Source organism: Seriola aureovittata, chromosome 9, assembly GCF_021018895.1.
Source record: "Seriola aureovittata isolate HTS-2021-v1 ecotype China chromosome 9, ASM2101889v1, whole genome shotgun sequence".
Lineage (NCBI taxonomy): Eukaryota > Metazoa > Chordata > Actinopteri > Carangiformes > Carangidae > Seriola > Seriola aureovittata.
The window spans coordinates 14982137-14994298 of record NC_079372.1 but is presented as its reverse complement, the minus strand read 5'-3'; the positions used below and the strand labels follow the sequence as shown (position 1 = coordinate 14994298).

Sequence of the window (12162 nt, the reverse complement as noted above, 5' to 3'; positions counted from 1 at the left end):
CTCCCTCTGGCCTTCTTACCCTCCCTCCCTTCCTCCCCATCCTGTATGTGCCCCTCTCACACCCTCCCTACTGCCCTCGCAACCCTCTCCTCCTCCTCTCAGATCCATAGACGGGCTCTTATCTCAATGGAAGAGGAAGTGGATGGGAGGGGGCCTCTGGCCACTTTGACCCAATTAGTTAGGCTAATTAAGAGGGTCTGTGTCCTGTGGGTCAGAGCTCAAACACACCAAGAGACAGCGAGACCTATGACACCACTTTGTTTTAGGAATATATACCTGGTACCAGCGCTCCAGTGGAAGATAATAAATAACATGGGAGTACTCATTTACTCAGGCATTCATAGTGGAAAAAGTTTAAAAAAAAAAAAAAAGAAAAGAAAAATCTAAACTGCCAGCATCATCACTAAATGTCTTTTTTTTATTGCTCTAGCATTTACTATCAGGACTGGCAAAGAAAACAGTCACAGCTACAATAAATGAAACGCAGCAGTAAATGTCATCCATGTAACAGCTGTTTGGCACAGGCACATTTGCATGCAGATGTCCATGTATTGAGTGTTTGAGTCTCCACTTTACAGCGGCTATGCCACGATCCAGATGTCGGAACCGGCTCTGGCACTCTAATCAGCTCCTTCAAAGCAAGTTCCTTAAAAAAAAATATATGAAGGACGCACTCTGACAACCCAGGGGACTAACCTTCAACATGAGGCCGCGCTGCTTGCACATGACATCATTCCCTGTGGCCTCCAGCCAGTACCCGGGGATGCGCAACACATTTTTATGTTGCAGAGAAAACAGTGCAAAACTAGCAGAGCAAAAGGTGCAAAGCAGCAGTGTCCAATAAAAGGGTGTTGTTAAACCAGGTTTGTGAAACACTCGGTGGAATATGTCTCCCAATTCTGCATTATGGACGGTAATTTGAGTTTAGCCCAAAAATTTGTTTTGATTTCTCAGGAGAAAAGTCCAAAGTGTAACAGTAACTGTCCCCCTACATGTGTGATTCATCCTGTTTGTGTGCATGTGTGTGTGTGAATGTGTGTTTTTATTTAAAAGCTAGTAACAACACAGTGTTTTTACTTTGACCGTGCCTTTCCTCACTTTGCCACAGCTCCATTGTTCAAAACACGCTCATGGATGCTCTGTCAACACACTGAAATATGAATCCATTCATTAGCCAACCTCACACACTTCCTCATGTTTTCCTAAACTACTTTACCTAAATCTGACTCACCTAAAGCCTTTTTGTCCAGACCATCTGTGTCTGCTTCACCTGTCATACAAACAGGACATTCCTTTGTCTGACCTATTTGTTTATTGGTTGCTTATCTCACTATAACTCCTGGGGGCAAGGGAACACAAACACGACCTGGAGGAAAGAAGGAGTATCATTCAAAAAACCTCTTCAACACCCCATTATCCTTTTCATTCCCAAAGAGAGGACACAAACAGGAAGAAAGGATCATCCCGAGTCCAGGAACCGGTGTAGCCAACAACAGGTCAGTGGAGTGGAACGCTGACGCCTGATCCAGGCCTGCTGCTGACGACAGGAGCAGAAAGGAAATGCTCTGATGGCTTCAGAAGTGTACGAGCAGCAACAAAGCTTGGCCATTTTTAGAGTTTAAAATCCCTCTTCAGTTTCTCCTTTCATACAACCAGATAATGAGGCCATATCAGGGCTGTCAGTTAGACTGCAATTAAAAATCACAGAGAGAGCCTTTGTTTGGCATTTCTCCTAAAAAATTATAGATGAAAGAAATATTCTTTGTCAGAATATTGCATGTCAGCTCCTCCCAACACCCCATTACATTATATTTATATTTAGTCATTTAGCAGATGCTTTCATCCAAAGTGCAGTAGGAGAGTACTACAGCTATTTAATAAGTGCAAAGCATAGACTGTATATAAAGATGAACGTAGCTTCTGTGACGTCGCGCACAGGTTTCGGAAGAGTGGTTATGAAGCTCAGAGTGGGCTGCTCCGCCGTCGCTATCTTGGCAGCACCTGATTCTGCCTAACTCCCGGCTAATCCAAAAGTCGGCAAAGAGGTGGGGCATGTGTGGAGCCAAGACTTGCGCATGCCGCTTTGTGGCAAGCATAGGCTCAGCCACCTGTCACTCAAAGTGACCATGCCCTCAATTATGCAGAACGTTAAGCGTTAATAAAATTAGGTGAACAGATGAGTTCTATTTAAATAAAAAATCACCCCATACAGTTGCCATGAAGGAGTAAATTAGCTACAGAGACCAAAACAGTTTTTTTGTACCAGGCTGTAAAAATATATATTTCTGCTGTAAAGTTGGACATTTTAACACTTGCTTTTAGAGCCAGCCTCCGGTGGTCCTTAAAGGAACTGCAGTTTTTGATAATTCCATGTTGTTTTCATTTTTCAGCCTCAGAGGTTGCTGCTTTGTGCAAAGAGACCAGCTAAAGAAGTGAACTGAAAGTGCACCACATGGATGCAAAATTTGTTAGTGTTTAACATAAGGCTTACCTTCAATATCAAACTCAATGGTGTGACAGTCTGATTGGCTGAGGCTCCATGGGCAGTAGAATACAGATCCTCCCTGTGCAACATTGACCTGCCTGGTGTCAGCCTTGGGAGCTCCTATCACCACACTTGCACTGTGAAGGAGAGACAGACAACTTGTTGTAAATCAAATGTTACAAAATGACCAAACCTTATAAACCTGACTCTTTTTTTATCAAACCATTGCTAAGGTTTGTAGCTACAAGCCTGGCCTCAATTAAAAATTACATTCCAGACCTCCCACTTGACAGCTTTAAACACGATGCGGTACGCACATTTTACCGCTTAGCGCGCTGTATTCTGACTCAGAAGAAAAACATTTTAACGGGCTGCAGCACCGTTTTACATAATCCCATACAATCAGGAGAAACTGACTCTATGACATGTGTGCACGTGATGTTCACAGACTCACTTGTGTGGAGTCAAGACACACACACACACACAAGGAGAAACTCTCACACGGTCACACGTGCACCCCTGTGGGGCATATTCAATAGGAAAACAAAAAAGCAGACAGGCTAAGTGGAGTCACACTCTTGTTTCTACAGCTGTCACACTTGAACATCCACGTCCTCTGAGCTACACTGTACAGCTACAGGAAAGGGAGGCCGAGCACTTCAACAGACATAGAAAGAATCAGTGAAGTTACAGGTGCGTCCAAGACTGAAGACATGTAGGATGTATTTGGAGATGAAAGAGAAAAAGAGAGGGCAGAAGAGTGGTGATACATTACCAAGATTAGGAAACCAAGATTTGGGCATGGTTAAGTTGGCAAAGTAGATAATGTGTCTTAAGTGGATGGTTTAGCCATTACCTCATTCTGGACCCACTTGACCTGACAACCACTGGCATTGATGTGGGTAAAGGAGGCATGGGACCATTATGAACAGACAGTGTCTAGGGGGCTCCACAAAACAGGAAGAGCACACCCTTTCCTGCCCCAGATCTTCCAATAGTGCATGAAAGTTTACATTTTGGCTAAACTTAGCATCCTGCCCCCAGGGGTGACTACTCAGCAGGGTCCAGAGGAAGACGAAAGAGCCAGCATGAGTCAAACAGCAGTTAAACCGTGCAATAGTCCAAGGCCTTGCAATCCATGATAATTAATCCCACTGAACCTATTTATTACCTCGGATGACAGAAACATTATGAGACGTCTCATGGAAAAAAGTCTAAAAGAAGTAGGCCAGGGTGTGTTGGTGGTCAGAGCAAAGCTTTCACGTCATTTCAGCATCTCTGGTTTTAAAAATTGTGGGAGAACAAAGGGAAGGCCAGAGAGCAGAAGGTACGAGTTTAATATTACACCGTTACTGTGGTCACAGTGCCTCAGAAGAGATACAGTACAATGCCAAATCCAAATGTGGAGCAGAAACTCCCAGTTAGTGTTGGAAGAGAGAAAAAGAAACAAACCAGTCTGACTTGGAGAGCAAGAAACAGTGCCCCCCCCCTTTTTTTTTTTTTTATTTCTGACCACATGTGCAGATGCAGGAGTATCCCAGCAGAGCAGCAGAGCTCCACCTGTACAATAATGTAAATCACAGAGAGGCTTCCTGGTGAGGGATTCTCACAGCGAGACAGGATCTCATCTTTGGTATCTCTGATCTTTCACACACAAATATATGTATATAATGAGCAGATGACATTCTGTTAATCTGTTTTGAATAATACAGTGCTCATCTACAAGTCAGCACGCACTGTCACTTTCAAGCCCTGCAAATATATTCGAAGAAAATTCATGTTAATAAGTTTCAGGCAGACAGAGGAGCAGAATTCAGCTGATGCTTCTATGGCAAAAACCTTTTATAAATCATCTGAGTGCGCGCACATGTATGCAATAAACGACACCACTGGAGGGCCATGTACACAATAACAAGCCTAAGGAAATTGGAAGCCACAACATCTTGTGTTGAATCAGATCTGAACAGAGTCCAGCCATAGTTGGCCGTGGCAGCTTTTCAAAAGGAAAAAAAAAATTCAGGAAATAAAAAAACAAGCAGATCATGCTTTAATCAGAAAGTTGGCAGTTGAAATAAGTTTTCACTACCTTACACGGATACACACAGATGTGCAGACGCACACAATCGCACACACACACACAAACACAGATTGATAGTAATCTGGAAGTGCAGAAAATGTGGGAGAATTAGCATTTAATGGGTCCCTATCTGGCGAGGATCAGTCTACTTCTAGTTGGCATCTCCCCTCCCCTTCTCTTTATCTGCTAACAGTGTGCTGAAAAGGTAGAGCCTTTGTATCATTAGCATTTAATGAAGCTTCAGCTGCAGTCATCTGAGTGCTGCATAACAAATTCCTTTGTAAAAATAAAAAAAAACAAAGCAGGGGCTCTAAGGGTGGGGTATGCAAATATATGTAATTAGGAGGGGGCGAGAAATCCTCAGCTGTTCAGTTGAAGGACAGACATGCTCCTCGGGGTTGTTTTCAAACCACAGTGAATTAAGTGAATGTAGACAAAAGACTGTTGATGGTGGGAGTGAAAGCAGCGCCATCACAGGTTTGATAGGGACCACAGCAGGCACAGGCAGAGCCATGCCGACAGATGTAGCTCAGTATGCATCTGAAAAGTCACTCCTGATACTCTCAGACAGGAGACTCTGCTCACTGAGATGTTTTGGCTACGGGAGAATTAAACCAATCTTCATTTGGCCATTTGTCAGTTTTCACGTTGCCATGGACAAATGCATTTCACGAGAGAGAGGTATAGAGACTTGAGCAATGTCCTCCCTCGGGGGGAGTAGGAGTTTGAGAAGCATTAGCAGCTTCACCACGTCTAGCATAGTCGACGGCACCAGCTGCCGTACAGCAGCCACTAATGACCTCCACCACCAGTCTGACAATTAAGCATTAATTAAACTACAGTAAGTGATTTGGGCTGCAAGTGAGGAATGCGTATAAACAACAGCTTCCCTGAAGCCGAGGACTGAGGTTTGTCTCATTTGAAGCTCAACCGATCAGAGGACAGTCTTCAAAAAAAAAAAATCTCTCGCCACACCATAATTACCAGACAACCACTATTTTATGTGGGGTTGTGAAATTAGGGATAATGCAGAGTGCTGTGCTGGAACTTGCTGATGTGACACTATCTTGAGGAGCTATGGCTAATACAGTTATGATGAGGTTACAGAAGGAGGTTGTCAGAGGGCAAATTCCTCTGTTACCCCCTCCCGTTCAGTGCGAGCACACCCCCAACCCCCCATTCCACATTTAATTGTCTTCCTTCCAGCTGCAGAAGCTGATGTCACTTGAACACTATTATAAATGCTTTAAGCTAGGAAGAGGGGGAGAGAAAAAAAATCGCATACACATTTGTTAAGCACGCTAGTCACCATCTGCAGTCATAAACACGGCACAACAATATGGCACAGGCGCATAGGGGGAAAAGGAACAGTGGGCCTCAGCAACGCCTAATTAAAACATGTACATTGACCCACGGAGTTTACACTCAGCTATCTACACATGCTTAAACACTGGAGAGGTTCCATATCAGTAAAGGAACTCAGATGCAGTGACCTGATCTGAGCCAGAGCTCAGCAGCTCTTGACCTTCACCGCTCTCATTCCTGCACAAGACAAATGGAGCGTGCCAAAAATACGGCAAAATAGATCTCCTTCCCTTTCGAGTCTGAAGAATCACTTCGCCAGCAAAATGAAATGACTGCTGGATCACTGGGAGTGGAAATATGGAGCTGGACATGTTCAACAAATTAATGAATACTTGATGCTGTAGGGTGATGTCATCCTACAGCAGTAATATTGACTTTTCAAAGCCTGCGTGGGCACTTAAGAGTGAGATCAGCTGAATGACAGAAATGAGAGGTACCAGTAGTATGTGATGACTTATTCTAGACCACATGGAGCCACACGAATAGTCTCACGTCCAAGGCCAGACAGAAGCTGTTTGAATCCTTACGGCTGCCATATGGACGATTGTCTACTCTCACTCACACACACACACACATACACACACGCACGCACCGCATACACACATGTTCTCAGTGCTGCTGTCCAGGAGCCTGAAGATGATGAGAGTAGCAGTGCCTGTTGGGATGGCGTGTGCTGACTACAGAGAGTCTACTGTGCTGAGCCGAAGCCACGTTTTTTTGCTGGCGGTCAGATGGTACTGCGAGTCGCAGAACCGTATAAAGGATCTGTATGTCGCTCTACAGGCCTGGAGCAAAGTCGTGTCTTTTATAACAATTTATAGACGTTCCCACATGCCAGGGTGAACTTGAAAAGGATCCACTGAGATCTGAACCGGCACCAACCATTCTTGATATGATAAACAGTCCAGTCTGTCGAGGATGTGATCTCAGTATGATCAGAAAATCATTTCCTCAGCAGAAGTGAGTGTTGAGCAACAGGTGGCCTGCAAATTACAAGTGCTACGGGCCCAGTTCCCCAAACAATGTTGTTTCTTTTCACGCAGGAAATCTGTGTGGCCATCCAAAGGCAATGCAAAAACTATGGTTTCATTTTGCCCCCCTCAGATGGGGTTCGGAGTTACTAGTGTGGTAGCAAGTTGACACCAAGCTGATTTTGAAATGATTGTTTTTACTTCAAACCTCTCAGCAAGGAACAATCATCCAGTAACTGTACGTCACAAACCTTGTAATTGTTTTTCACAAAGTTAATGTGTGAAAAACAGCCGCTTAAAAGCATTTCACTACAAAAAGCATTTCACTACAAAAAGCATTTCACAAGTGGCAAGTGAAAAAATGTTAACCTCCTCCTCCTGCTAAATATCAACATGACTTGTGGTCAAGCTTATGCACGTTCTCATACCAAACTGCTGCCCACCACCCCCTCCCCCTTTCACACTCCAACTACCCTAAAATCCTCCTGCAGGGAGTTTAACTGCTGGTGGTTCACACCTCTCCACAATGCCCACGTCAGGGGGTCCAGTCCTCTCACCTCAGGAGAGGGAGGCTGTTTGTATTAAACGTGGTGGCGGGGGGTTGAAGCAGCTGCTGAAACACTTTGTCTGTGCACCCAGACCCCCAGCCGCACCCACACACGCATACATACAAACACACACATTCATAGACAGCAATGGCCAGAGGTTACGTCTTATTTCCATCTCAAATATGAGAACTGATGCTTATTTGAATTTCAGCCAATAGAATTTCTTAGTGCACCAACGGACAATGGCGTCATGTGCTTATTGCCATATAAAGGATAGCCTTTATCAAGTTACTAGAGATGTGAGTCATTTCATGACCTGGGGTTAAAACAAACCAGACCTGCTTGCAGTCAGAGATTAAATCTAGCAAAGTATGAGTCAGGACGACCCTGACCCACAGCCAACTCCGCTCCAAAGTAGACGTGACGTCCTGGGGGCATTCTCAACTCAATACTGCAGACGTGACGGCAGGGTCCACAGGCCCTTTAAACACATCGTCACCGTCCACACTGACATCTTTTTCCAGTGAAACACACACACAGGCTCATTATTCAAAACCCCCTTCCACCAACAGACCAGTAAAAGCTAGACAGGCACTTTATGATTGAGACAGACTGCGGTGTAGCCATGCTAAGTATATCCTGACTTACCTTTACAGCAACAGACACTAATGCTCCCAACCTACTGCCCTGATTATCGTGGCTGCACATAAAGTTTGACAACAGAAAATTAAAGAAGCTTCTCTCAAGGCCAATAAATTAAGACAGTATTGAGTCATAGTGAAAAGCTCCTCCAATGGAAAACAGTCAACAATTTCTGCCGTCAGACAAAGAGCTCTATTGTCTGCACGCAACGACAAGAACCTGGATGAAGAAAAGCTTGGCAGCCCAAATATACAAGCTGCGCTCCTGCAGCTCAAACACTTAGCAGTTTGATTTAGAAACATGTCCCTAGGAAAGGACACCGCTGAAAACAATAACATAAATGAGACTGATCATATATGGAGAGGGACCTCGGTGTAGACGCAGAGAAAACACTTCTGCTTTAGTGGTCAAAGGAAACCCCAGTCCAATGTCAATATTAGTTCAACTCTAACCCTGTTTGAGAGGAGAGTGACCCACATGGACCGGCTGACCTCGGCATGAGCTCATCAGGGCCAAACCATCCGTGAGCTAATTCACATCACCGACGTGTCACTCAAGCACATGCGTGGACTGGAATATATTACTATCTCCACCCGGGGATCCTCCATCATTTCACACTGACATAGTTTTTTATTGACGTATAACCTCAAGCTTTCCAACATCTTTCATCACTATCACTGCCTTCACTTTTCGACAGGCATCAGAAGCCATTCCATCCTTTCATACACTCCAGGCCAGGTCTGTTATTATTTACACCCCCCCTCTGACCTTTGACCATTTCTATCTCAGTATCATCCACTCCCTTATCCCTGCCCGGCACCGGAGAAAGTCAAAGCGGAGTCGGTTACTGTTGCTTGATTAGAAACTGTTTGAAGAGAGTGTCGGCGCTCAGAAGTCCTTCCCATGATGCAGAGGAGGGTGTGCGTGGTGACTGACATACAGAGAGTACAGGAGTTCATCTTCTCTCAACATGGAATAACACACACACACACACACACACACACACACACACACACACACACACACACACACACACACACACACACACGAGGGGACCATATATCCTCTTGCCCTTCCTGTGTGCATCTGACAAGAGCTGTCACACAGATCAGTACAGACACTATCCTCAGGCGTTCTTCCATGGTGGGCCGTCTGCCAGTGTCCAAACTTAATTTTATTACGCCAGGCGAAGGGCATGACAGACCCTCGTATATAAACTCGTTGTCGGGGATGAGAGTCCAAGTAGGAGAAAGTAAGCCTTTGTATTTGTGGGCCTGACATGTCAGGGAGAAGTATCCTCCTCCCTTCTAACACATCGCAGAAGTCTGACCAGTAATGTACAAAAACGTTTTGTAAAAACAGCAATAATTTCACTCATGAGGTCGGAGCCAGGCTCACAGCAGCTCATCCTGACAGGAATAAACTCCCGGTGCATCCCTCAAATGACCTCACCCCGCCGGGATTCCAGCTACTCCCCCGCTCCTCATGTCTCCAAAGTGTGGGCGATGATGGTTGCGATGGCAAAAACCGACAGATAACAGAAACTAATTTCATGACTCTGCTATGTTTTGATGTGTCGACTTCTAAGAAAGACTGTGGATGAAAAGTGGCACCTAAATGTGGTTCGCAGATAAAGCGATGATTCATGGTCTTAAATCTGCTCACTCATACTTTGTTTAGTTTGACATTTGACTTCTGAATACATATCATCCACAGGAAAATTACAGGGCGCTGGGCTGTAGGAAGCTACACTTTAACATTATTCTTGCCTTGCACATTAAAAAAAACCATTGTCTCATCTCCTCCTGCACAAGTGTAGAAAAGTTCAGATTAAGTCATCAGTAAGATGACGTCTACTGTCTCATACTTAATGGCATGAGGGGATGATAGGGAGAGGGACTAGACAGTGTGTGTGTGTGTGTGTGTGTGTGTGTGTGTGTGTGTGTGGGTGGGTGGGGTCGAGGGGATAGATGAATTAAAAAGCCCTGCAGAATGACATCAGTGGGGTCCATGCATACAAGCCTCACATACTAAATCATACCGCTCTCCTGAAACCCCTTCTTCTCAGGCAGAGAAATGAAGACCAATAGCAGCAGGCTTTTAAAGAGACAGTGGGGGCCAGGGGAAGGGGGGTGGGGGGGACTACCCATGTCTGCGTGTCTGCTGTCCAGGGAAGTGGGGAAGAGAAACAGGGGGAACTAAAGCTGCTGACGGCCCACTCGGCACAAAGCCCTTTCTGAAATCCCAGCATGCTGGTCTGCTTGAACGGTGGGCCGAGACACCTTTAGTGCTCAGCAGACACACACTGAGCCAGGAAGTCTGATCATGTCTGACTGAAAGTCTTGACTGAGGCTGCACAACCTTTTGTAAATGATTATTACAATTACAGGGTTGGGTCCACTGCAGCTCACAAAACCCTACTGAATGCACATCTATCATATTAACCCATGCCTCGCTTTTTCTCTGTACCCTAGTTCATATACAAAGACCACATGCTCCTAGGGACAGTCAGGATGTTCCACAGTATTATTTTCTCCTCAGACTGCTGAGGTATTAGACCAGACCACAGGCATGTCATGCATGAGTTTAAGTCCAACAAAAAAAAAGAAAAAAGACTGATACTAAAAATCTCATAAGGATGAGTGCTGAGACGGCGGTAGCCTGCTGGGTGTCACAGGGATCACATCCCCACAGAGCCAGGAGGCATCACAATCATTTCAGTCCAATATGACGCGATCGCTCACGGCTGCAGTTAACAGGCTTTTTTCTAGGGTTTTAAAGCGAGGGCAGATTAAGAGGTCAGAATTAAATGTCATTTTGTGAGGGGCAATGACATTAAGATTTGAGGACGATCCCAAAAGGTTCTGTTCTTTCTCTGGGTTCATCCCTTTTTTATGATGAAACAGCCACTCTTTTATATTGTCATAATCCGGGCTTTAATGTAGGAGTCATTTAGAACATAAATGCAATTTCCTGAATATATTCAATTACAGTGAGTTATGTGCACACTGAGGGTATGTGCGCTGTGCGTAAAGAATGTGTACAGAAGGCACAGTATATACTTAAAAACCCTGATTTTATATCAGAGCCAGAAGACCATCCGACAAATGTATTGTGTTCTTTTCCAATTGGAAAGTTGCTCTGTAACTTTAACAGGGGAGTTGTAAATGTTCAGAAGTTTGGCAAAAAAAAAGAAAAAAGAAAAAAAAAATCCTATATAAACCAGTGGAAAGTTTGCACGCTGTGCGCAACATATTTGTGTACAACTGGATTTCGTGAAGTGCCCAGAGGTAAATAATACACAAATGTCTTAGACTTTTGCTGGAGCTTGTTTCTGAAAGAAGCCTGTTTTTAAAAATAAAACAATTGTAAAGCTACTTAACGTTTGTGTTAAAGAATCTCACCTGGCAGAATCAGCCAAATAAAAGTCAACAGCATATCCGAAGTAGCTCCCTTTGGGTCCGCTGTAAACAGTTGGATTCTCCACGTCCAAGTTGAACGCCTCGCAGACAGGCTGAGAAAAAGTGAGTAACAGCCCGATGATACAAAAGAGTGAGCGGGCGAGAGGGGCCACCATCCTCGGCGTCTTTACGCAAAACCGTCCAAATCCCATTTTTTGGAGAATAAATTAATCCACTAAAGTTTCTTTTCACTGGTGAAAAATGTCCCAGTTTCCGCGCTTTTTTTTTCAAATCAGCAGATCAAGCCTGAAAACAGTTGCGGCATACGGCTAAAACTGCATCCCTGTAACTCTAACCGGCCAATATCTCATTAATGCTCCGTCAGCTCCTCTCAGCTTCCTCACTCCGCTCCGTGCTTCTCTCTCTCTCTGCCTCTCCCAAGGCCCACGCCTTCTCTGCTCACCTAATCATGATACATGGAGCAGGGAGTTCCCACAGCAGTGACAAAGTTTGGAAGAGGAGGAGCCTGTGATTCCCTTAAAAAAAAAACTTTGCAGAGGGCTCTTCTCATCCACTAACCTATCTCTGAGTGTATGTTTACCAGTGTGGTAAAGATATGGTAATTTTTGCACTTTTGAGTCGGGAGACTTTCTTATCAGGAACACAAAGATTA

At 44.6% G+C, this 12162-nt stretch overlaps 1 protein-coding gene across 1 annotated transcript in view; it reads right to left on the bottom strand.

Annotated features, from left to right (window-relative positions):
* The window catches only part of itga5 (integrin, alpha 5 (fibronectin receptor, alpha polypeptide)), a 33184-nt gene extending 21248 nt beyond the window's left edge, over positions 1–11936 (bottom strand). The window contains exons 1-2 of the mRNA XM_056386076.1: positions 11493–11936; positions 2492–2622 (exon numbers count right to left, since the gene is read on the bottom strand). Of these exons, the coding sequence (XP_056242051.1) occupies positions 2492–2622; positions 11493–11701 (340 nt within the window). The 5' untranslated portion in view covers positions 11702–11936. The remainder of the gene's footprint in view (positions 1–2491; positions 2623–11492) is intronic.
* Between the last annotated feature and the right edge of the window lie 226 nt (positions 11937–12162).